Genomic DNA, 23962 nt, shown 5'->3' with positions numbered 1-23962 from the left:
TTCAAAAAGACTTTCTTTGCTTCAAAATACTTTCTTTGTTTCAAGCCGGGTACGGATTACAGGAAAATAACGAACACTGGAACAGAATCCCTGAGTTTTTTTTTGCAAAAAATGACAGCGGCCTGAATTGTCCCGAGAGAATGCACGCACGGATCGGAGCACCCAATTTTGGACTCTCAGACTTGCGCAGGATCATCAACACTTTGACGGAGCACAGAATCCTCACGAAGTTGGTTTTACAGTCGACCGCGAGCATCGGTCGCAGCGGTCAAAGCGCCTTGGGAGCGCACGTGCATAGCATCGGTCGCAGGCCGTGTTTGGTTTGAAAACTGCAATATTTTTCGCGATGGAATCTTACATGCATAGCATATTAAACGAATTTTTTTTGCAAAATATTTTCGCAAATAGGTGTAAATTTGCGCGTCGAATCTAATAAGCTTAATTAATCCATGATCAGGAACAATAATACTACAGTAACCATGTTCTAATCATTCTCTAATCATACGGTCAAAGACCTCATTAGGTACAGTAACTGCTACAGTACCACGGTTCTGGAGATGATTTTGTGATTAGACTTTATTTAGTGGTTAAAGCTTAGAAAAAGTTTCACGAAATTTTTTACACCACCAAACAAAACACAGATAGATCCACAGCCATGCTAACGTGAGTGAAAGCGTGTGCAGCACGGGGGGCACCGGGCACGGGGGCCGGCGCGGTGCCGGTCGTGGAGGCGGCGTTGAGCGCCGTCTCCGACCAGGGAGCGGGGGGAGCTCTGCGCGCTTCGTCTCCCAGGGAACGGCTACGGGTGCGGCAAGCATTACCCCCGGCCCCCGGGAAGCGCAGCGGCCACTTGCGAGCACTTCCAGACTGAACCGGCACAACTTGAGAGCACGGGAGAAGCGGGCTCCAATGAGCTTCGGGCGCCTGTGGGCTCCGGCGAGCTCGTTCAGATCGAGCTCAGTGCTGCCATTTTTTTTTCTTATGCTTATTTCCGTTATGGCTGTATGTAGCTCTATATTTTTTCTAGAACTTCTTTTCTCCATTTTTTTCATCCAGAAGTTTTGCTCAACCGATTTTTCTAAATTTTACTCATTTTTTCTTCCAGAATTTTGTTTCCTAAGTTTCCCCCTTTCCATTTTTTCTCTTAATTTTATTCCAGAAATTTTTTATTCTGATTTTTTGCTTGCAAAGTTTTTTCTTCTTAACTTTTTTTTGCATTGAGTTTATGTTTTGAACATTTTTTTGTTTCATTTTCATCAAAAAAATTATGTTCTAGAATTTTTGCTAAATATTTTATGCAAACATTTTTTATCCTATATATTTTGTACATAAATTTTTGTTTCTGTAATTCTGTAAAAAATGTGAAACAAAACTTTAGTTCATTTTTTCTTCTAGGATTTTGTTTCCACCCCTTTCCCAATTTGTTTCTCTTAATTTTGTTCCAGAAATTTTTATTTTGATTTTTTACATGCAATTTTTTTTTCTTCTTAACTTTTTCTTCAAAGTTTTATTTGCTTTCAGTTTATGTTTTGTTTCATTTTCGTCAAAAAAAAGTTTATGTTCTAGAATTTTTTTGCTAAATATTTTATGCGAACAGTTTTTATCCTATAGATTTTGTGCATAAATTTTTTGTGTCTGTAATTGTGTCTAAAATGTGAGGACGTAGAGAGCAGTAAGTTTGGGTGAGCTAACTATACCAGCAGTTAGGTGGGATCAAAGCTGGTGCCGGAATGAAGCCGAATAAAAAGAGAGAATGAGGCGCAGCCGCGCGGACGTGGTCGGAAATCGAGTCTAAGCTACGACCGCCGGCGGCGACGACGGGGACGCGCGTGGCCGCCGCTTGCTCGGTTGTTGGCTTGGCCTGGCCGTCGCGGACTAGTCAGAGCACGCATGTCGGCGTAGCGACTGAGACTGCTGTGACAGTAACCCCGGCCGGGGAAGAAGGGTACGTCGCCGTCGCGGTTGAAAAAGCGCAGCGGCTGCTGGGAGCCTGTGAGACCGTAAGTAGGAGCACGCACGTCCCCCCATATCATCCAGCTTTCCCAGATACTCTATAGATGGTGACAATTCTCTTGTGGCCTAAGATTTTGGTCACATGTATACTGTGGATGCAATAATTTGACCTTCTCTTCTTATCCTCGGGACTGGAATGGCGTCGGAGGAAATTCACTGGAATCGAGGTTACAGTCACCGACCTACTATTGCAATGCAAAGCTTTCTTACACGAAGTGGGGGCAGATCAAAGGCCACAACTGACTTAATCTGCAGTTGCCAATGGAGAAGAATTGCCAATGGAATTTAACACGTATCAGCAATGGCCACAACTTCAAAAAAAAAAGGAAAAGGAAAGCAGAACAGTTATAACGACAGTATATTGCAGCACACCAAATTCATCTGGGGATGTTATACTCACGGTTCCAATTTAACTGAGTGAAAAACTCCCAAGTCTCCACAGTTACCGGCTACAAAGCTAGAAGAAGAGCCAGATCGAGGGCCTGGTTAAGAATAATAGACTACAGCAGACAGAGGGCTTTAGCTGCCATCTCATTCGATCTCACCGCTATTTACAAAAGAAAAGAGCTGCTAGATGATAATATAAAAGCAGATGCAAAAAGCAAAAGCGAAGCAAGATTGACGACGAGCCTAATTGGACAGCACGAGGAAACCAGATCTACTAGTCTACTGATGAGAGTATAGTCCACCCGGGCCGGCCGATGGATCATCATCCTTCCAACCTTTCTTTGCAGGGCTGTAACAAGGCCACTCCCTTGTAAAAAAAACCACAAGAAGCCTCGCTCCTCTCCGTGACGACTCCATCCATGGCCGACCGATCGATCCACACAGGCAGCAAGCAAGCAAAGCAAGCAACGAGAACAAGAAGCTGAGGAGATCCGGGATCTCATCAGGCTAGGTAACCAGGGCCGTCTCCTGGCACTCGAGGATGCTCTCGAGGCGCGGGCGCCAGCCTTCGCCACCCGGGTGCTGCTTGTCGGCGGCGGCCTTGGCGGCGTGCATGTGGTGGAGCACGTCCTGGAGGCGGCGGTCGCCGCTCTTGAGCTGCGCCATGAGCCACTCGAGCTCGGCGCGCGTGAGCACGACCTTCACCTTGAGCCCCTCCGCCGCTGGGGCAGCCTCCTCCTCGTCGGCCTCCTCCGGGTACTCCGCCTCGTAGGCGTCGTCGTCCTCCTCCTCCTCCCGCAGCAGCTGGCTTGTCCTCCGCATCTCGGACAGGCTCTCTTCCTCCTCCGGCAGCAGCCCGCCGCGCCTCTGCTTGGAGGCCGCGTTGAGGCAGTTGCCCATGACTGGCTGGGCTGGTCGGCCGACGAGGAAGGAGCGAGGGCAGGAGCAGATCGATCAGCCGCGCGGCACGGCCGGCGCCTTTGGCGAGCTAGCAAGCAAGAGGTGGGAGGCCCGGCGGCGCGGGGCGCTTTATAACCCGGAGGCCGGGAGGAACCGGTTGGTGGCGTCGCGCGCGGGCGCGGGCGCGTGCTGGTGTGCTGTAGCGGAGCCGACTAGGTAGCAGCAGCCAGCGCCGTGCGGTGCGTCGCGTGGGGTCCGCGGCGAAAGCGGGAGCGGGGGCAGAGCATGCAGCGTGGTGCGTCGTGCACATGGAGGGGTCGGGGGCTGGCTGGATGGGTGCCTGCTGTGCTGGGTTGGGTGCGTGCGTGCGGGGCTGGCCGGCGGGCGGCACGGCACGGCACGGCACGGCACGCAGGGCGGCCGGGCACCACACGCTCGCTTTTCCCATCGTCGGCTGGCCGGTCGGCCGTTTGGCGAGGCGGAGGCGGGTTGTTTGTTGTGGGTCCCGTTAGCGTGTGGGTCACCCGTCACCGCCGGCTGCCAACGTCTCCGGGCATGCGAGCTTTTCTAAAAGGATCCTGTCGTGACCCAGCGGCTTTTGTTCTTCACCGATGGTTGGCACGCGGTGCGCGGGGCCGACCCAAGCCGCCCGCAACGCATCCGCATGGTGCCATGGTTCACTGTCGCGTGCCCGACACACCCTCGAGACTACTACTACAGTGCGCTGCTGTGCTACGCGGACAAGGAGAGCAGAGCACAGAGCTGCGTGCATTATTGCCACTCGCGCCAGGCAGGCTCTACTAGCTAGGAGGCCTGCGAATGAATGATGGCGTCGCGTGAGTGGGGGCGGACGCAGGCTAGGCATGCATGCTTCCGCTGCACTCACGGGCCCGCAATGATCCGTCCGGCCGTCGCATGATCGTCGTGTGGGCCCGCTCCGTCCACTTCCCGTCCTGCGCCCGTTGTCCGCCTTGTATAATTTGTACTGGGCGATAACTGGAGCGGACACATGTGACTCAAATTAAGCAGGTCGATCGATTGTGTTATCTCATTATAGTTTTGATTTTTTGAAAGGGGAAAAAAAGAAGGATCAAGCTATATGCTACCGGTGTCGCAGTGCGTACGAGGAGTCTATTTCTCGCGCACGCGGGTGGACGCCGACGCGGCGCACAAGCCCCACCTCCATCTCCCACGCTGCCTCCGCTGCTGCCTCCATCTTTGTCGGCCTCCTCCGCCGCCGAAATCACCTCCGCCGGGACGCCTCCGCCGTGTCCGCCGCCTCCACATCCGCCGGAGCTCGCCGGAGCTCCTCCACTGCCGGATCTTCTGCCACGCGCGTATGATAAATAGACTCCCCCGTGTGTACGTGCTGCGCGCGGCAGGTAGGAGTGGATTGGACGGGTCGATGGATCCATCTGCACGTGAACACAGACGACACGGCGCCCAGGTGGCCAGGTCCGTGCCTGCATCCCGATCGACACACTTTGTCAAGACCCGCGCGTGCATATGGACGGGCCGTAACACAAATAAACGCTAGCAATAATCCCTTGGAGCTCCGCTCCTAGGCACCGTATGCAGTGCAGGTGGCTAGCTAGTAGGCCAACCGATGGGCACGAACTGTCGATCGCGATACAGAAATTACAGATTCCATGTCGGAAAATGCCACGGACGACATGGTTGATTGGTTGTCAGAGATGGAAGAAGACTACTGACAGGGTGTGGAGGTAGGTATACATCCATCTGCTGTGCCTCTGCCATGGCAGACTATTGTTTTTCTTCTTTTTAAAATTTATCCGGGCAAGTATTATATTTTTGAAATGAAGCAAGTACTAAATTACATTAAAAAGAGAAGCACGAGTTTTACAACGCATGCGACCTCAAACCCAAGGTCTCTGCTGTTCACTTTTGTTTTGTCTCTCCCTAATTTAACTCTTGTTTCCTGAGGAGTCAAATAATTTCAAATTTGACTAAAATTATACAAAAAAAATTACTAACATTTGTGTTTCCGAATACATCTAGTATAGAAATATATTACATGATTAGTCTAATAGTACTTATTTTATAATATAATTATTAATATTATTTTATATAAATTCAGTCAAACTTGAAATTATTTGACTTCTCGAAGCGAGAGTTGCATTTCTTTTAGGGATCAAGGATGATGAATCGTTATGCCAGGGCACGGCTGGAGACGTGTGCTAAACCCCAACAACTAACTATTTAGTTAATCTGGCTTGTCCAGGAACAGCTACCAGGCTATCGACAACTGTTTCATCGATCAGGCTCGCTGGACGGATGCAGCAGTTTGCGTCCGTCAACAGCGGGTCAGTGGAGAAATGATCGAGCAGCCTCTTCATTTGGCGTCATGCATATTATAATTCAGTTCTTGCGACAGGTCCTCCGTCGTTTTAGGTAACCACTCATTTCTAAATCACGTAGTACTACGCTAAGACTGGTTAGCTCTAGCAGGTCCAAAGAGCTAGTAAACTCCCCAACCTCTCGGCTCAGCCGGCCTCGTGTCGAATCCTGCCACTTCAATTCCATCCGTTGATTGGGCTGGATCACCGCAAGTTGATCAGGCCTGCTGCAAGTACAACACGTCTCTTTCGCTGCCCCAGACTCCCTAACGTTTTGTTATGTTCCATTCCATGGTTGTGATTTTGTATGGCCTCAAGGGATCAACATTATTGCCTGGACTCAGAACTTGTCGTCACCATTTCTCGTCTTAGGGGAAGTGGCGAATTTCAAGGGGTGTTTGAATCCAAATACTAATATCCAAAAGTGCTGCATCCAAACAAGAATGTTGATGAGTTAAACTTCAGATAAGATTCGAAAACTTTAGCAAAGATATGAGTGCTAAACTGCTCATATATGCTTAAAGTTCAGTATGTAACTTTAGCCTATCAAACAGGACCTTAGCCTCAAGTTGACCCTTCAAATTCATGGAACACATCGCACTCTTCCAAACACAGCCACAGTGTATCCTCCATTGTATAGGCTGAATTTCAAGAGGTTGAGATGCACTGCAACTTGGCACGCTGGCGAGAAGCACAAGTGAGACATCATGGGTCTCCTCCCTCCTGCTCCAAAATCATTACGTCAGAAAACAAAATTCTGCACGTATAGTGCGCGCGGGGTTCGAAGATCATTGCCGCTGTCCCGCCAGACAAAACAGAGTTTCGTTTTTTCTTTAGAGTGACAAAGCAGAGTTCAGGTACCGACACACCCATCAGCCAGCATCTGCAGATTGCAGGTACAGCATCTTTACAGTAAAGTTTGACATGGTTATGCCCCTGTTTAGTTGCCAAAATTTTCCCTACAGTACCTGTCACATCGAATCTTCGGACACATGTATGGAGCATTAAATACAACAACAACAACAACATAGTCTTTTTTCCCAAGCAAGTTGGGGTAGGACTAGAGATGAAACCCGAAAGAAATAAGTTCAAGGTTCAGCCACATTGATAGCTAGTCTCCAAGCGCTCCTATCCAAAACTATCTCTTTAGAGATATTCCGATCCTTAAGGTCTCTCTTAACCGACTCATCCCACATCAGTTTAGGTCTACCTCTACCCCTCTTTACATTATCGACCCGCTCAAGAACCCCACTACGCACCGGCGCCTCAGGAGGCCTTCGTTGGACATGTCCAAACCATATCAGCCGATGCTGGGTAAGTTTCTCCTCAATTGGTGCCACCCCGACCCTATCCCGAATAACTTCGTTCCGGACTCTATCCCTTCTTGTGTGCCCGCAAAACCACCGCAACATCCGCATCTCTGCTACATTCAGTTGTTGGACATGTCGCTTTTTTTAGGCCAACATTCAGCACCGTATAACATCGCCGGACGAATTGATGTCCTATAGAACTTGCCTTTTAGCTTTTGTGGCACCCTCTTGTCACAAAGGATGCCAGAAGCTTGCCGCCATTTCAACTAGCCAGCTGAAATTCTATGCCTAACATCTTCATCAATATCGCCATCATTTTGTAGCACCGATCCTAAATACCAAAAAATATCCTTCTGGACCACCACTTGCCCATCTAGACTAACGTCTCCCCCCTCATGCTTAGTGGAGCATTAAATGTAGTTGAAAAAAATAATTAATTACACAGTTCAACTGTAAATGACGAGATGAATTTTTTAAGCTTAATTAGCTTATGATTGGACATTAATTGCCAAATAACAACGAAAGTGATACAGTTACCCAAACCCAAAAATTTTCACCAACTAAACACAGCCTATGTCGTTCTGTGCAACGGAGTCTTGCTATGTGAACAATTATTGGTGTTACTGTAAGCTTTGCCTACAAACATGCAACCCATTCATCAGAACCAATATAAAGTTTAAGCCAGTGAATTGGAAAAAGAGGTTGTTTCATATGCAACTTAACGCTGATATGCTTTCATAAAAATTTAACTTAATGTATAGGTACTTTCTGTGACCTTAGAACTCTGTTCTTGTCTATTACTCGGTTTACTTTTCAGATAATTGGTGCTAGTATCAGTCAGGAACGCCTGCGATAGAGTGCATACGGATTTGGAAACAGAGAAACAGCATGATGTTGGAGTTCATAAAAAAAATACCGAACGAGTTTATATATATTGACTTGTTTATGAAACACACTATAAGATATCCGATTTTTTCCGATGTTACAGTATAGAGCATTTGCTATATAGCTTTCTTTTTTTTGGCGAGGATATATAGCTTTCTATATTAGAATTCAGTGTGATAACTATTTGCCAGTAATGTTGTGTCTTTGATTTTGTTTCACCGTTGGGGATGTCCAAAATTATGTTGAGAATAGCCTCAGCTATTCGAGAAAAATCTAAACAGATACTTACCGCCTGTTGAGACTAGGAAAATTCAGATGCCCTGTCCTGACAGGATCGGAATCAATTTCCTTTGAATTTTGCAACTACAATCCTATGTTCAGTATAGTGCTGATCAGGAGAATTTCTATGTATTAAAACCCTCTAAAATATCAATAAGCAATACTCCTAGAATCCAAAGAACCGTGCTTGAATTTATCGTGGTACTAACTGAGTAATCCACACCAATACGCCTGATCTAGCATGCAGCGCATATATGCGATTAGCGAACTATTGGCAACAGACAGAGAAGAACATGAAAAGGATCCTTTCGAGAAAAATAAAATAAAATGCATCAGATAGCAAATGGGAACGAAATGAAACTAGAGTGTGAAGGCAGGCCAGATTGTGATGGGTCGTCGTTCACGTTGGAACATCTATCCAAATCAATTCATGCATTGTGACATTAGTCCCGATTGATAACATCAACTTGGACAACCGGGACTAAAGGGTTCTCCGTGAGGTAGTTTAAATCAAAATTATCACATCCATAGTCACATATTTTATATAGATAGGATGGTAAAGAAACTACATGTGAGACAAAATGTTTTGGATTTGAGTCATGCGTAACTTAGTGGTGCTCACCAATTATTTTTTTTAAAACCGAGCAAGTCTTTTAGTCCCGGCCCGGGACTAAAGGGGCTTTCCAACCGAGATTCTACTTTGTTCCTTACGTGAAAACCCCAATTTGGCCTAAATTAGTGAGATGTGGATTATTAGATTGTGACAATCTAGGATTGGATTATGAAATCTAAGAAAAAAATATGCATGTTTTTAGCTTTTTAGATAATGTAAAAGACACACCATCTATAATTCGAAGTATTAATAAACAGGGCCTAATACATGAGACATGTTTGTTGTTTTTGCTAACCTCTTGTTTCCTAGCACCTTCGGTTCACTGGACTATCTAAGAAAAGGTCCAAAAGCTTCCAACAACTGTATCATGTCGACCAGCCTGAAACGTCCATTGAATGGGCCAGATGGCTGCAAATGATCACGACTCAGACCTGATAAAAGTACAAGGCATCTATCATCGTCGTTACACAGATGGTAATGAACTGATTAGGTTATTGTGGACTACTCCCTCCGTCCTACGAAAAATGTAATTCTACGTTTGAAAAAGATTCCACAAAAAATGCAATTCTAGAGATTGGATCTCAACCATCTTTCTTTTTTCTAATAAGTTCAAGTCAATGCATGAATAGAAAGCTAATCTACCATCGCCATTATCGTGCAAAAAAAATAAAACTGATAGTTTTCGCTGTATAGATAGCTATACAGCTAAAAACTAAATTGATATTTTAGTTGTATAGATAAATTGATTATTAGCGTACAGGAATTTCGTTGACGGGTCCAGAAAAGAAAAGCAGCCGCTACTGTTGGAGAGGGACTTGTGATAGTGATATATACAGACTGCATATATAGGATATATAGTAAGTTTCATTGTGGCATCAATCATTACTATTCCCTTATCTTAATGAGTCCTCTTTTAGTGGGCGTGCTCTGATCTTCCATGGAATTGAACCAAAGTGTTTCAGTATAATTTCTGCAAAATTTCTAGGTCGTGAACTCTCTTCCTCCTAATAAAAACGTGCTCCGGCACAGTCGGTAGGAAAAATCTAGGGCATAGTGACCCTAAATTTGGGGGTGTTTCTTGGAACAAACAGAAGCGAACAGTCACGGGCAGCATTGCAAGAACGTGTTTCCTGCTGCTCCCAGCACTCGTACAATTCATGCACACATGCGGCGCCGGCATTGCTTGCCGCCGCTGCACGAGACAAAACTGAGGACAGAGCATCTGCAGGCACAGGCTGATGGGCATTTCTGCTCTTGTCGATTCGTTTCCCTACACGCAGTCCGCAAACACCACAGCCATCGATTTTTTCTTTCAGACAAGATGCAACGATGATCAAAACAGTTGGCATTTTATTTTCCTGCATAAACAACCCAAGTACCAACTCTGTACTTGTCTAGCATCATGATTAGTGGTAATGGCATTCGCTGTGCTATGGGTTGTCTGGAGCATGGGCATGCTGGCCCCTTTCTTCAGGCCGTCCCATTACAAATTAAAAATTGCTGGCAGATTTCTGGAATTGTTGAAGTAGGTTCAAGTGTTGCCAGGTATTTCAAAATTGATGGCACTACCTACCCAAGGTTCAAAAATCAGACACGGCCGCACGAGGACAGTCACGGCCTCACGGGCCACATGGAGTGTGCGAGTGTGAATGCAGCAACCAAGTGCGGGCTACAGGCCTACAGCTGCGCATGGAGAAAAAGCACCGGGGAAAACGAAACGATGGAGACATGCCGCGAGGATTGGGATGCATAATTCGCATTGGAGCGGCGCATCCAAATCCAATCGTGCATGCTCCATCAATCCATCATACCTTACCTGCACTGCTGCAACATGATACCAGCTGCAATCACACGAACAGGATAACGAGAGGACAACGACGGTCACGTGACTCTGATCTTATAGCTTACTAGGCGTCGATAGAGCACCATCATGGCAGAGCTCTCTTGGTATGGATAAGATGGTTCTACCACGGACCAGCAAAACTCAATGTGTTGCAATGCTACAGGACAAGCATCATACTCAGCAGAACTAGTCCCTAGTGCAAATTGCATCTGCAGGGGACTGGTAACACAATGTAACTTACCATCTAACAGTGTCCAGATTAAGGAGCAAACAGGTTCGCCAGCTGGGCCATCCAAATCTAGCGACCCACTTTGGTACATTACTGCAGGAATTCCACATTACTGGTAAGTTCAGTAGCACCTAGGATGACATTACTCTGAATGTCTAAAGGTACCCAAGTTGCAGTACACTACCCAGCAGCAGAGCCCTTGACTCGGCGGGACCTGAAGCTACACAAACTCTCTAAGATAACCTCTGTTTCTTCTTCTTAGCCAGATTCTCGAAAACGGAGCGAATATCTTCTGATGTGACTGGTTTTGACGAGTCAAAAGATTCCTGTTCAAGCATCAAAGGAAACACATCAATGAGGTGCGTGTACAAAATCAGATGCAACAAAATATTAATGCAACCTAGAAAGATAAGGGCAAAGTTCATCATTCTGCTGCCACGAAAGATCATTTTGGAACTAGATTGCATCGACAAAATGGAACAGCATTCCTCTTTTCTGAGTTAAACAAATAACAGGACTATGTAATGAGATTTAAAATTTTTATTTAAATACATGAGTATAAAGCTATAAGACAACATAATCTAGCTTAATGCAGCCTTCAAGACCACAAATAAGTTCTGCAGAAATGTCAAATGGTGTTGAACATTCCTGCAATGTGTTAGGAGTCTAATTTTCCTGCGCAAGATGATATAATTTAACTGACAAGGCAGTGAACATGCTTCGTATCCAGTCCAATGCTTTTGGCATATGCACATTTTCCCAGTAGATACAGCAGGAAAGCCAACCTTTATAATCACTAACTCGGATGAATATGCAGAGTTGCAGACTAGCCCTGTCTTCGTGCAATGTGTGCATGACACGTTGATTCTCAATTCTCAGAAAGAGTGCTAACATTGCTTATTGCGAAGTGCTTGTAAAAGAACCTCTTTGAGTAGTGTTTTAAAACATGTAGGCGTTCACTTCTTTGAGTAGTTTGCATATGTTATAGCAAAGAGAGTCGTGTAACCAAATTCAAAGTCTCGCAAAAATTTGGATGGTTGATTCAATCCTTCATTTTTTTAGTGCTAAAATATTCACCTAACCAATCCAATGTTATCCTAAACGCTAAACGGTAAACAATCGGTCACCTACTGTTTAGCCCATTATTCGGGCAAAACGGGTGTTTAAACGGGAAAAACGGCCGTTTAAACGGTGAAAACAACCGATTAAACGGAAATGGTGTGCCACTGTGTAGTGTTTAAACGGTGTTTAAACGGGCTAAACGACTGTTTAGGCGAACAATGAACCAATCAAATAAGAGGAGATTGTTACCAGAAAGGACTGAAACTCATTCTTCATGTCATTAATGCCACTCAAGATCTCTATCTTCTGAACATGGTTAAGCGAATTTAGAAAGTTTGTCTCAGCTCCTTCCTGCTGTTCCAACTTCTTCTCCCTCTTCTGCTTGGCAATCTTCTCATACTCCTCAATAGAGTCCTCCTTGTCAACAAGATATGCAATACCTCGTTGAGTATAGAAGTTAGTGCATGTTTCGCACCTACATAGTGTGTTCCTCCAGCCTTTAGACATGAAAAAGGGCATATTTTTGTCTGTGTCAGCTGGCATTGCATTTACATCTGTTCCTAGCTTGCAGTTGTTTCCAGAACTGTTCCCCAAATTGGCCTTCTCAGGAACAGCAATATCTTTTATAGAACCATTTTCCATGGAGGTCTTCTCACCACCCATATGATCAACAAGAGCACCATTTTCATGTTTCTCAATGTTAGCATGATCCGAAGGTCCTCCTTCCATCACAGTTGAATCATTTCTGTCAGTTTGTGATGCCAAATCCTGCTTACCAGAAGCCCAAATTGTTTCAGGATACAACTTCAAGAAATAACAAACTGGTGAGCATTTATGGCATATGAAATCTTCATAGAGTGGTTCCCCTTCTTCATCTCGCGGTATCTGCAAAACAGGAAAGACATTAAAACACACATTATATTTTGCAAGTACCTAGGAACTAACAGAAGATGCTAGACTTTTATCCTCTGGATACTGTACCTGGGAACTAATAGAATATGCTAAATTTTATCCTATGGATATCTTATAATTTTCTACTGGCGAAACAAAATGAGGTACTCCCTCCGTTCCAAATTATAGGTCATTTGACTTTTTTTACACCAAGTTTGACCACTCATCTTATTCAAAAAATTTGTGCAAACATAGTCAAATTTAAGTCATTCTTGAACTCGTATTGATAAAGCAACCCACAACAAAATAAGTGATATTTTGCACAAATTTTTGAATAAGACGAGTGGTCAAACTTGGGTAAAAAAAAGTCAAACGACCTAGAACTTGGAGTAGCAAATATGCATTCAATTTGCACCACTTGATAAAGCATAGATGTGAAACTTTGCTAAATTAATGTGTAAGCTTAGTTGCTTAGTGCGAGCGGGTGCCTAGCCGGAATAGTTAGGTGGCCTCAGTAGCACTCAGGTCCTGGGTTCAACTCCCGGTGGGAGAGAATTTCAAGCTGAGGTTAAAAAAAGTCCCCTCGCCTGCCTACACGCCAAAGCACATGGAAATAGGTCCTGGCCCACCCTGACCCGCTCTCACATGGGTTACGGCACCCCTGTGTAAGGGTGGGGCAGGGGTTCGAGGGTTTTCTTGGCCTGCGTGAGGTCTTCTTCTTACATTAATGCTCGGGGGGCATCTTGCCCCTCGTAGGTCGAGTTTTAAGCTTAGATGCTTGGCATCTCAATAAGAGTTCTTAAGTCCCAAATAGAATAACTATTGCATAAGCAGTTGTACTTTGGGAAAGGGAAGGTGATCGCCAACAACCGAAAACTCCAGTCAAGAATGCATTCGTTTCTAGCTTCACCCAAAATGCAGCAAAGTATAACAAACTAGAAAATAGTGCATTGCAAAATTCCCTAGGTCTAAGAACAGAATATCTACAAGTAGAAATGGCATGACCACAAGAAAAATTCTCTAAGCAACACTAGTATACAATGGCACTAGTGCATATAAAATGCAACCATGCAAGTACAAAAGAAACAGAACACAGAAAGATGTTAGCAAATACAATGCCATTAAAGAAGATAATGTAAGTAGATCACCTCTTCAATAGAGTTAAGACCAATATGATCCTCATGAAACCAGTCCTCACAAATACAGCATTGTATCATTTCAACTTGCTCCTTAGCTTCTGGATCTGGATAAGGCCTTCCACATGTGCAATAGGAACCTTTAAAGTTATGGTTATAACAATTTTCTAAATTCTCAGAATCTTTCTCAGGGCAGAGCTTGCAGAGGTGGCCACCAAACTTTGAGTTGCCACAGTCACAACGAAACCTTCTCTTTGTCCAAAGTTCAACAATCTTGGAAAAAAGAAAAGAAAAAAGAAATGAAGCATCAGCGAGTTCAAGTACCAAAAAAAAAAAAGATACGAGTACTGATGATAATGCATTAAATTCTTCTGATGCAAGTGAGGCAGCCAATCTGACCATAAGTAAATGTGAATATTGAATTAAAGAAATAGTGGCAACAAATAATCCCATGAATTACATCCACCAAGAAATTATCTCTTCTTTGCTACAGATTTCAAAGCATAACAACAAACACCTCAGATACCACACATAAATTCAGCAACTTCAGATATATCACACTATCTGCAACATACTCCAGATGTAATCAAGGATATAATGTCTTTGCAATCATGCTTCAAAGTCATGGTGTATAAAGCTATAGGACAAATTTTCTAAAGCCTGCATAAAGATGGACACACAATTTACTCAAATGAATGAATTTCCCAGATATGTAAAACAATATTATTAGAGGGTAAACATATGAGTTGCTATCCCAAGGATGTCTATAACCCAAGAGATGGGACCAAAGCACATCAAAAAGTTATTGTTGGCATTTCTTTAGTGCAGAAACTAGTGTTGCTTGGACACACTGGCATCAGTCTCGGAATCAAACGAATCCAACCAAGATTTGGCTACCAATTTCAGTCAAAATAAGTATGAGAGAATTACTCTGACATGGACATGGTGTTGGAATCTAACTCAGATACTTGAGGCCAATCCAGGCAAAAGGTTTTGGACATGGGTGTGCAATTAAAACCCAAGGAAAAAATTGCAACATATTCTAGAAATATAATCTAAAGCAATTCACTGAAGTGGAAGAATTGCATTTGTTCTATCAATCCTTTGAAAAAATGCTCCAGCAGATGGCAGTCACAGAGTCATAAAATAGTTGATCAACTACATCTACATACCTCAAAAGGAAAGAATTATTTCTCATTTTCTAGATGCACTTCATTTTACTAAATATATACCCAAGAGAAGCTTAGCTTTCTTTTTGATTGCTGAAGTGCCATGGTTTTTAAAGCATTAAGGCGAGGCGAGGCAAGCCACCACCACCTTATCGTCTAGGTGATGCCTAGGCGGGCCAAGGTGGGATAAGGTGGACTAAGGGTACACCTTAGGGGAGGCGAGCCACCACCACCTTGTCGCCTAGGCGACGCCTTAAAAACACTGTTAAAGAATTAAGGAAAAATATAAAAGAGGGATTTATGTTCAACAGTTCAAGTATTGAAAGTCTTGACCTAACAATTCATCATTCTCATATACGATACGAAAACACAAGGAAAATAGCAGGTGCAACCCTTTCCCTACAACAACATTACAACCATGTTTTTAAACCCCTTTATTCAATAGACAGTTTGTGGTAAGATCCTGTGATGTACCAAATTGGACGTAAATGGCTGCACATGCAGTGCTGATTGTACTTCTTCTATTTTGTACCCCCTCTAAGAGTCACAAGCAATCCCTAAGCAACTCACAGTTAAAAAATTGACAGCAAAGATGTACCTAGGCTACCGGCTCCTGGCGATTAATATACCCAGAAAATAAAATTTGTTGACTCATGAAGTCAAAGCTTTAGGGGACTAATTTATAAGGTTGCTGGCTTACCACTGTAAAGTGTTTTCCATGGTTTTTAAGTCGGTAAGGTGAGGCATGACGACCCATCCCCTTCCAGACGCCTAGGCGAATAAGGCATGTGGTGAGGTAATGTCTTACACATACCCTCACCCAGAATGGAGCAGCACAAACATACACAGATACATATCATTTTTGCTTCCAATTCTGGAGCACAGGTACTAGTGATCCTCTTTCTATTTGCCCATGTTGGCTTGTTCCATGTAGCATGCAGATTAACAGCAGAGAACCAAGCACAAGCAGATGCACTAGCACTCCAGCAAAAGCATAAGCAACTGAGCAGCGCAAAGGAACAGGAGAGGATGATGTACTTGTGTCTGTGTGATGCAGCTGTGGGAAGGGGTGCCGACAGGGAGGCAGAGGTAAGCACGTCGGATAAGAACCGGATTAGTTGTTGAAGAGGAAGTAGGTGCAGATGGATTGGAGGGGCCGGAGCACACGGCTGGATCAGAGCAGTGCGCCACCATGGATTCCAGATGCCGGCGGCCTGCCACCTTCTGTCTTTCCCTCCATCTCTCGTTCTGAATCCACACCCCTCCTCAGATGGGTCGAGCTGGGAGGTTATAGGTGTGCGGATCCCCCAAGCACGTGCCGTTACTGCTGTTTCCCGCGCCCCTCCCGCGCGGCTGCACTGCCCCCCTTTTCCCCACGTGTGCCTGCCAAATCACCAATGCAGGGTCTGCCTAGCGGAAAAATGATGTCATATCTGCCTAGGCGATGATTTTGGACGCCATACGCATAAGGTTCCTGACGCCAGGATTTAATTTTCGCCTGGAGGCCAAGGTGACGCTTAGGGAACGATTTAAAAACCATGGTGTTTGCTACATGTACCCACAAATGCGCATGAACGCATTAGAGGAAAGTCCACATATTAAATCAAATACATATGTGCTAAAAACATAAAATAACAAATAACTATATTAATGGCTGCAAATAATTCCAGTTTCCATGAAACTGCTTGTAAATCAGTTTGAATTTACAAGAGTTTACCTTGTGCTTAACATAAAACAATCAAAATCCCATAGAAGAAATCTATTACACATCATACACGTTGAGTCTGCCTGTGCCTTAGTCCTTTGCAGCATCATGCAGCCAGATTCTATTCCATAACACTATTCACTGGCATGTTTATATTCCTGTTATAAGCAATTCTGGCTTTAAGTCCTAAATAAATGGAGCCTAACATCTTGTAGGTATTTTACAAAAGGCCATATTAACTACATTCAAGTTCTTAGTTAAGAGTAATCAACTGCTTGGATTTAACAATGGCTAAAGAATGCTACTGATTGTTCTTGGGATGGTATCTAGTACTTCCAGACATTAAAGTATTTAATAACAATACAAGAAGTAAGAAATACCATGAAACAAATAACTTAACTCAAAAAACAGAGGAAAATAAGTTATACTCTACTAGCTACCTAATCAAAGTGAGATACTAACAATGCCCTTTTCTAGAATGAAGCAGCTCATTCAGTATAATTCCATAAAAAAGATCTTGTGGACAGTTGCACAAAATGAGAAGAGAAAATCGAGTGTGTCAAGCCAAGATCCCAGTTTAATAAGCCCAAAATTCTACTTCTAAAGTTAATGCATGCCTGTCACCAGCTCAATACTGATGAAATAATATATACAAACAATTATACCTTCAGCAGATCAGTATCCTAAAAGCCCCAGGCCACACCGAAAATTGCTCTAGATGAGTGTTGAAGCTTTTGTTTTTCATAAAAAAAAGGGCGTACCCAGTGGCGTAGGCTTCCCGCACTGTGCGGGGTCTGGGGAAGGGTTGTTTTTAAGCCCTAAACCTTACCCACACAAATGTGCAGAGGCTGGGGCTCGAACCCGGGACCTTCCGGTTACAGACGGTAGGCTCTACCGCTGCACCAGGCCCGCCCTTCTAAGCTTTTGTTTTTCATAAGTAGAACAAAACACATTGATGACTTGATTGGCATGATTCAAGTCTATCCGTAAAAGATCATATTAATCACAACCTATTTTTCAGTTTTTCTAAATTAAGATTAATCCTATGATCCAGAAGACCAGCATGGGTAAATTTGCTCTTGCTTATACAAGACATACAATTTTATGAAGCCCCCAACAAACAAGCATGCATTTCATGAACAGCACAGAAGAACATTAAGTTGTGGTGAAATGCAATCGCTTGAGATTTGTTAAAGAAGAACAGCAATCTGTAAATACATAAGATCCTAATTTCTAACATGTGTTTGACACTGAGGTAATGTGTGAGGTGATAAGGCACAACTCTGATCCATGGCATAAAAGGCTAAAGGAGCTCTGGTACGGCTCTAGCACGGCCGAAGCCGATACGTGCGTGCGTGTTTCACGCTATTAGTTGAGTTTCAGTGTTCTCCAAAAAAATTGAGTTTCAGTGAGATTGGGTCGTTTTTTTTTCCTTTTACTTTGGTTTACTTTGCCCATATCGGCTTTGTAAACGGACCGGCATTTCTTACGCTTTCTCTAATACGATGACATGCAGCTGTCTTGTGTGTTCAATTAAAAAACATGTCTTTGAAGAAACTAGCGGGCACATTATGCTGCTGGAATAAACATTCAGGTGATACTAGTGGGCAGAACAGTTGATAATCCTCATTTACTTGCCTTGTTCCTTCTCGCAGCAATGGAGAGCTAATGCTGTTTCGGAAGGAAAATGCATGGGAAGAGTGAGCAGACTCACCTCATGTCCGTCGTGGCAGGCGAGGCTGCAGGCGGTGCACACCCCGGCGACTCCATCCGGCACGCAGGTGAGGCAGGAGAACACGGCCTGGCGCTTGAGGTACCCGCCGGCGTAGGTGCACTCCTTGCCGTCGTCGCCGCCCAGCACCAAATCCGCCTCCTACATAGGGGTTTTCACGCACCGCAGAGAGAGCACATGAGCAAAGCTGAGCACGAGCACGGAACCAAATCGGCCCCCACTCGAACGGACCGAATCCATCTATCCAGGGGGCGAGGGAGGGAGACGCCGCACGCGGGGTACCGTACCAGCTCCTCGGCCTCGATGCCCTCGATGTACTCGCCGATGGTGACCGTGGGCTCCGCCTCGTCCGCGAAGGCGTCCCCGCCGTCGCGCGCCGTGTCGGCCATGCCCTCCCGCAGCCGCGGCCCGCGACCCTGGATCGGTTCGGGTTAGGGTTAGGGTTTGGCGTGGGGGTGAGGGGTCCGGGCTTGCGTGCGAGCTCGCGCGATTGGAGAGATTGGAGAGAGATGGGGGATGCTTCGCAGGCAGGGGAGCTGAGATTGAGCAGGGGAGAAGTGGAGAGGAATACCCCGAGAGAGTGAAAGGATTAATGGGGAGAGAGAAAGGAAGCTGAGGAGAGGGAGAGGGTTTCCGTGACTGAGAAGTGAGGTCGTGCAGGGAAGTCGGGACGTGGGGCCCGACCGTCGGCGGGGATAAGGGTGCGCTCAGCGATGGCTGGGTGTTTTCAGGGAGGCGGGAGGTGACACTTTTGGTTTCCCGCCACTGCGATGCGACTCGCGCGCGCGTGAAGCTGATTCTACAGTCAAATGTGAGTTTCTAAACTCACGGTCGACTCCATCGACTCGCCTAGCACCCACATGGTGGGCCCCGACACCCACGTGATATCATTCCCCAGCTGAACAAATATCCTTCCCGTCCGCCTCTCTCTCTTCCATTCGCCTCTCCCTCTCTCTTCTCTTTCTCTTTCTCTGGATCCTACTCCGGCTGGTGGGGGAGCTCCGCGTGGTTTGCTGGGGCGACGGCATCTCAGCTGGGCAAACTCCGCGAGCTCCACGCCGCGCCCTCAGGGGAGCTCGCGCGGAGGCGAGGCGGTGGCAGGGGAGCTCCCCCCGGGATCTCGCCCAAGGCAGCGGCGGCGAGCTGCGCCCCTCAGGGAGCGCGCGCGGAGGCGTGGCGGGCTTCTCGGGAGGCGCGACGGTGGCAGCAGGGAGCTCCCCCGGATCTCGCCCAAGGAGGCGGCGGCAAGCTCCCCCGCAGCGGGTCCGGCGGCGCGAGCGGCGGCGGGGCACGGCGGGAGGCGCGGTGCGCCGGCAGGGGCGGCGGCGCTCGCCACCAGCGCCGCCCCCTGCCCAGATCCGGTTTTTTTGTTCTTTGCATACAAATTTTTTTAAAAAAAATAATAGCCAGAGTTTTTTTTGGATGTACATTTTTTGTTTCTTCCATTTGATAAAATTTCTCTCTGTCAAAATTTTTCTCGTAAAATTTTTTTATCTCACCAATTTGTTTCTTGAAATTTTTCCTACCCACCAATTTTTCACTTTGAAAAATTATTTGACTCATAAAAAAATGTCTGAATTTATTTTTCTCAGAAAACGACAAAAACATTTCTAAAAACGGAAAAAAATACTGTCGGAAAATCGACTGTAAGCCTCCCGTACGGTTGACCGTAAATTAGCGGTACCCTCGCGCGCGCCGGGGTTCGCCGTCTCCGCGGGGCGCTGGGGGTTGGCCGTCTATTTCTAGTGCGCGAAGTCGCGCCGAGGCGTTGTAGTAGGATTTCCGGCAACCAGCGTGCCTCCGTCCGGCCATCCTCCTCCTCGGCTCTCGCAGCCGCGTCGCTGCCCATTATGCACCGCCATCTTTAACCTCCTCCTTAATCTTCTCGCTCACCACCGTTGTTCATCGGATGTCTGGCTCCTCCTTTAATATCGGTGGCTATTAATTTTGAAAACTCGAAACCCTAACCTCCGCCGCCTCGACCACCACACCGGCTGTCAGGCCGGCTCATGGTTTTCAAGGGCCCTAGGGCGAGCCAGAAACTAACCCTTTAGACCAACTATTTTTCATTTGTGATGGTAACTAAAAGAAAGATAGAAATTTTAATAATGTATGTAATTGGCCTGCAAGTGCGTGAGCGTGTCGGACTCCGGTCTTCGGTGTCGATGTCTAGTTGTCTGGAGAAGGAGAACACCCGACACCGGGCCCGGACTAAAGCAAATGAAAATGAAACACCAAATCCCGAGTCGCGATCGCAGCGCGGAAGTATTAGGATGTCTACACTCGTCATACTCTAAATTCATCCTCTAAAAGGAATATTCTCTCCTGGTCATCAAAATTCTCTCCTCTATATCCAGTTTCTCCGCACTCATTCATCCTCTATATCCTACTCTATACCAACTACCGGACCCACTTGTCAGTTTTTTTTATTTTAACCTCACCCGACTGACATCCCTCCCAACACTCCTCTCTCTCCGCCCTTCTCCCCTGCTCCACCCTGCCGGCGCGGCAGCCCTTGGCCCTCTCCTCCGTCCTCCTCCTCCTCCTCCCTGGCTCGCGCCGCCGCTCGGCTCCTCCCTCCATCGTGCCGGCCGGCCTCGAGCTGCGCCACCGCGGGGCGGCCGAGCCGCGGGGCGGCAGCAGGGCGGAGGCACGCGGCGGCAGCAGGATTGGCTTGCGCGGCGGCGATGGGACTCGATGGCTGCAGCTGCGGCGTGGCATACGACCCACGCGGGACAAGCAGCGCCCCCCCTCGAGCTCGGCCACAGCCCCCTCGTCGACTGCGCCACTCCCTCCCTCCAGCGGCCTCGAGCTCCTCTCTCTCTCTCTCCCCAGCACAGTGGCCGGATCCGGGGCCCGGGCGCGGGGCGGTGGCATGCGCGACGCGCGTGGCGGAGGCATGGGCGGCACGCGCGCAGCGGCAGCCTGCGCTCGCCCTGTACATGGTCCGGTTTGACCGATTTTTGGTTATAAACCAATCCAGATCCTTTGGGAGCTAAATTGATGGTTTAGAAACCATGGGTTGGACGGTTACCAGTTTAAACAGCGCCCAGCTCTTCCGCCGCCTCCTCCATGAATCAGACCGGCACCGGGGGCACAGCGAGCAGCCGAGTGCATAGCGTGGAGCAGCAAGTGGAGTGCACAGCATGGAGGGAGGGGATGCAGGTGGGGTGAGGCCGCGAGGGGCCATCCGGCGGCGGCTAGGGTTCCGCTTGTGGTTCCTGGCCGGCCATCGGGGCATCGAGCGGAGGTGCGGAGCAGATGGACCAAGGATGGGATGTGGGCGTCGGCCACCAGGGGCTCTTCATTCAGCATGTCAGTGGGTCAAAAACTAAACTAAATGGGTCGTCTTAACTAGCCACCAGCCCAAAAGGAAAGGCCACGCCTTCTTCTTCCTCCGGCGGATAGACAGATCGCCGCCGTCACCTAGAACGCCATGGGATGGGCCAAGCCAAAGGGAGGGGTCGAGTTCGGCTCCACCTTCCATCAACGACGCTGTTGCCTTGGTATCTTCCCAAGCACTCTGAGTCGAGTACCTCGCGCGCATCGTCCCCTCCGTCGGCGGCTGCTTCACGCGGCTGTTGGCGTTTCTTATGTCCGATAGACTAGATATTCTGCAAGCGCACAAAATCACCGCTGTAGCACTTCACCTTGGAGTATTCCAGGTATCGTATTTTTCCTCAGGGAAGCACTATGGTAAAGAGTATCGTAAATCGAATGATAACCATATTAGCTTGATCGACGGCTGACTAGACGGGGGTAAGCCAGATAGGTAAGTGGGATAAATGGCCAGACGATGACCGAATGACACACGGAGATTCTAATCCTTAGAGAGGTAGCAGCTGGGAGGACAACGAGCAAAATAAGACTCCTGATATACTTCTGAACTATCGAGCTAGTCTCTCTAGATCAGACTAAACACCTAGCTAGTTCTCGAGAAAGCAGAGCTTATTTTGGCGACTGGAAGAGGAAGGACTTCAGAAAGGGATGAGAGGGGAGTCCAACGGCAACCTGCACTACTGCTATGAAAACACTTGAACGTGGTGGACTACAAAGAACGGATAGGGCTATCACCACCTACCGACTACCACAATAGTTCCGTGGGGTGGAACACACTTTCTAGCTAACACTAAGGTCAGACACTACGTCTGCACTCGGTATTAGGATTTCTCTCGAGGCCTTCGAGAGAAATCCCCCTCAACCTAGAGCACTAACTTGAGATACTCTAGTTCGGGCGAGAAAACCCGTAAGATAAGTTCCCGAGCAATAAGAATGATAAATTAGCCTAAGCTAAAGGAAAACTTCTGTGGTCAAGCTGAACACTCAGACTTGAGTATATAAAAGACTACGAAAAGTAAAACTGACTCAGAAAAGTAAAGAAGATAACTTATATTGATAATGTCAAAAGAAAGATACAAGAGCTATACCAGACGTCCGACGACTCCGGAATCCCAAGCAAGCTCAACTCGACTCTAACTCCCAAGCTACTAACCTACTCTAGAAAGTACAAGTGAAGAGAGAAGAGCTCCAATGGTGTGTCTTGAAGTGATGGATGATGCCTTCTATTTATAGCCTTCCAAGGTCGGTTCACGACCAGTATTGCAGGTAGCGTTGGTTGAAAGCAGGCAAGACGGTTGAGCATAGCTTCCACTCCAAGACCTAGCCCGAGAGGCTTCCAAGTGGGGCCTGCCGGCCTCCCCTAGGCCGGCCGGCCTGGAGATCCCGCCACGTGGCCACCGACTTTCGGACAATGGCTCTGATCTTCTCCTAGAGACGATTGACGGTTGCTTCAGCTCCATGGTTGCAGGTGCTAGGCCGGCCGGCCTCCCTCTGACCCATCTCGGCCTCTTCTTTTGCCGAGGCTTCACTCCTTATTTGTGCATTGTCCAGGGAAGTGGGTCACTGAATTCTTCTTATCTTGGGCTGCTTTGTGGGTTTTTGAACCAATGTTAATGCCTTTCGGTGCATCCAATTGAATCGAGGCCTAACTCTCGACTCAGAGCCTCATGAGTGTGTCTCATTGCCACTGGATTGAAGTCGGGGCCATGTTCTTGAAGGTGCCAAGCCAGCCGGCCTAGGAGAGGCCACCCGGCCTAGGATTTTGCCCATTTCTGCTCATTTTTGGTACACCTGCTCCTGCAATCAGAACTCATCCAAAAATTGTGGAACTCGTTAGAAATAAACAAAATATGAATGGAACATAGTGTAAAGCTCATGTTATTCCCAGGAAGTTGACGGCTAGAATGTGAATTTATGGCCATCAACACCCCCCAAGCTTAAACTTTTGCTCGTCCTCGAGCAAAGCTTAAACTGAGGCTCGGTGGATCAGGAGTTGCGTCAATGTTTACCCCCTTGCAAGTACCTTGTGCACAGCATATTACTCTTCCCGTCTGTACTTATGAAAAGTTGGCTCATGCCTTCCCGAGGCGCCATTAGCTTCGCCTCGATGCC

General features: G+C 46.8%; 2 protein-coding genes across 4 annotated transcripts; both read right to left on the bottom strand.

Moving 5' to 3' along the window:
• Positions 1-2374: 2374 nt before the first annotated feature.
• LOC120670920 lies at positions 2375-3470 on the bottom strand. Of its 2 annotated transcripts, XM_039951119.1 has the most exons (2): positions 3190-3450; positions 2375-3159 (listed from the first exon to the last, which is right to left on the bottom strand). In XM_039951119.1, exons 1-2 carry the CDS (start codon positions 3298-3300, stop codon positions 2908-2910), a joined length of 363 nt encoding a protein of 120 aa, XP_039807053.1. In that variant the 5' UTR covers positions 3301-3450; the 3' UTR covers positions 2375-2907. The 2 variants fall into 2 exon arrangements, with proteins under 2 accessions (XP_039807053.1, XP_039807052.1); XM_039951118.1 differs by having other exon boundaries at positions 2375-3470.
• Positions 3471-10686: 7216 nt separating this feature from the next.
• LOC120670117 (putative E3 ubiquitin-protein ligase UBR7) lies at positions 10687-19210 on the bottom strand. Of its 2 annotated transcripts, none has more exons than XM_039950123.1 (5): positions 18799-19209; positions 18494-18652; positions 13918-14178; positions 12128-12763; positions 10687-11142 (listed from the first exon to the last, which is right to left on the bottom strand). In XM_039950123.1, the coding sequence occupies exons 1-5, from the start codon at positions 18898-18900 to the stop codon at positions 11050-11052; spliced, it is 1251 nt and encodes a 416-aa protein (XP_039806057.1). In that variant the 5' UTR covers positions 18901-19209; the 3' UTR covers positions 10687-11049. The 2 variants fall into 2 exon arrangements, with proteins under 2 accessions (XP_039806057.1, XP_039806058.1); XM_039950124.1 differs by lacking the exon at positions 10687-11142 and adding an exon at positions 11879-11898 and having other exon boundaries at positions 12103-12763; positions 18799-19210.
• Positions 19211-23962: the final 4752 nt, after the last annotated feature.

This window comes from Panicum virgatum, chromosome 4N (assembly GCF_016808335.1).
Source record: "Panicum virgatum strain AP13 chromosome 4N, P.virgatum_v5, whole genome shotgun sequence".
Lineage (NCBI taxonomy): Eukaryota > Viridiplantae > Streptophyta > Magnoliopsida > Poales > Poaceae > Panicum > Panicum virgatum.
The sequence above is the reverse complement of the archived record's forward strand: the minus strand, read 5'-3'. Positions and strand labels throughout refer to the sequence as shown.

Bases quoted from the DNA above. Each gene is read 5' to 3' on its own strand.
- LOC120670117 (XM_039950123.1), bottom strand. From the start codon at position 18,900: ATGGCCGACACGGCGCGCGACGGCGGGGACGCCTTCGCGGACGAGGCG. The intron at 18,653-18,798 runs GTACGGTACCCC...ACCCCTATGTAG, and splicing joins GCATCGAGGCCGAGGAGCTG to GAGGCGGATTTGGTGCTGGG. The intron at 14,179-18,493 runs GTGAGTCTGCTC...CTTTTTTCCAAG, and splicing joins CCTGCCACGACGGACATGAG to ATTGTTGAACTTTGGACAAA.
- LOC120670920 (XM_039951118.1), bottom strand. From the start codon at position 3,300: ATGGGCAACTGCCTCAACGCGGCCTCCAAGCAGAGGCGCGGCGGGCTG.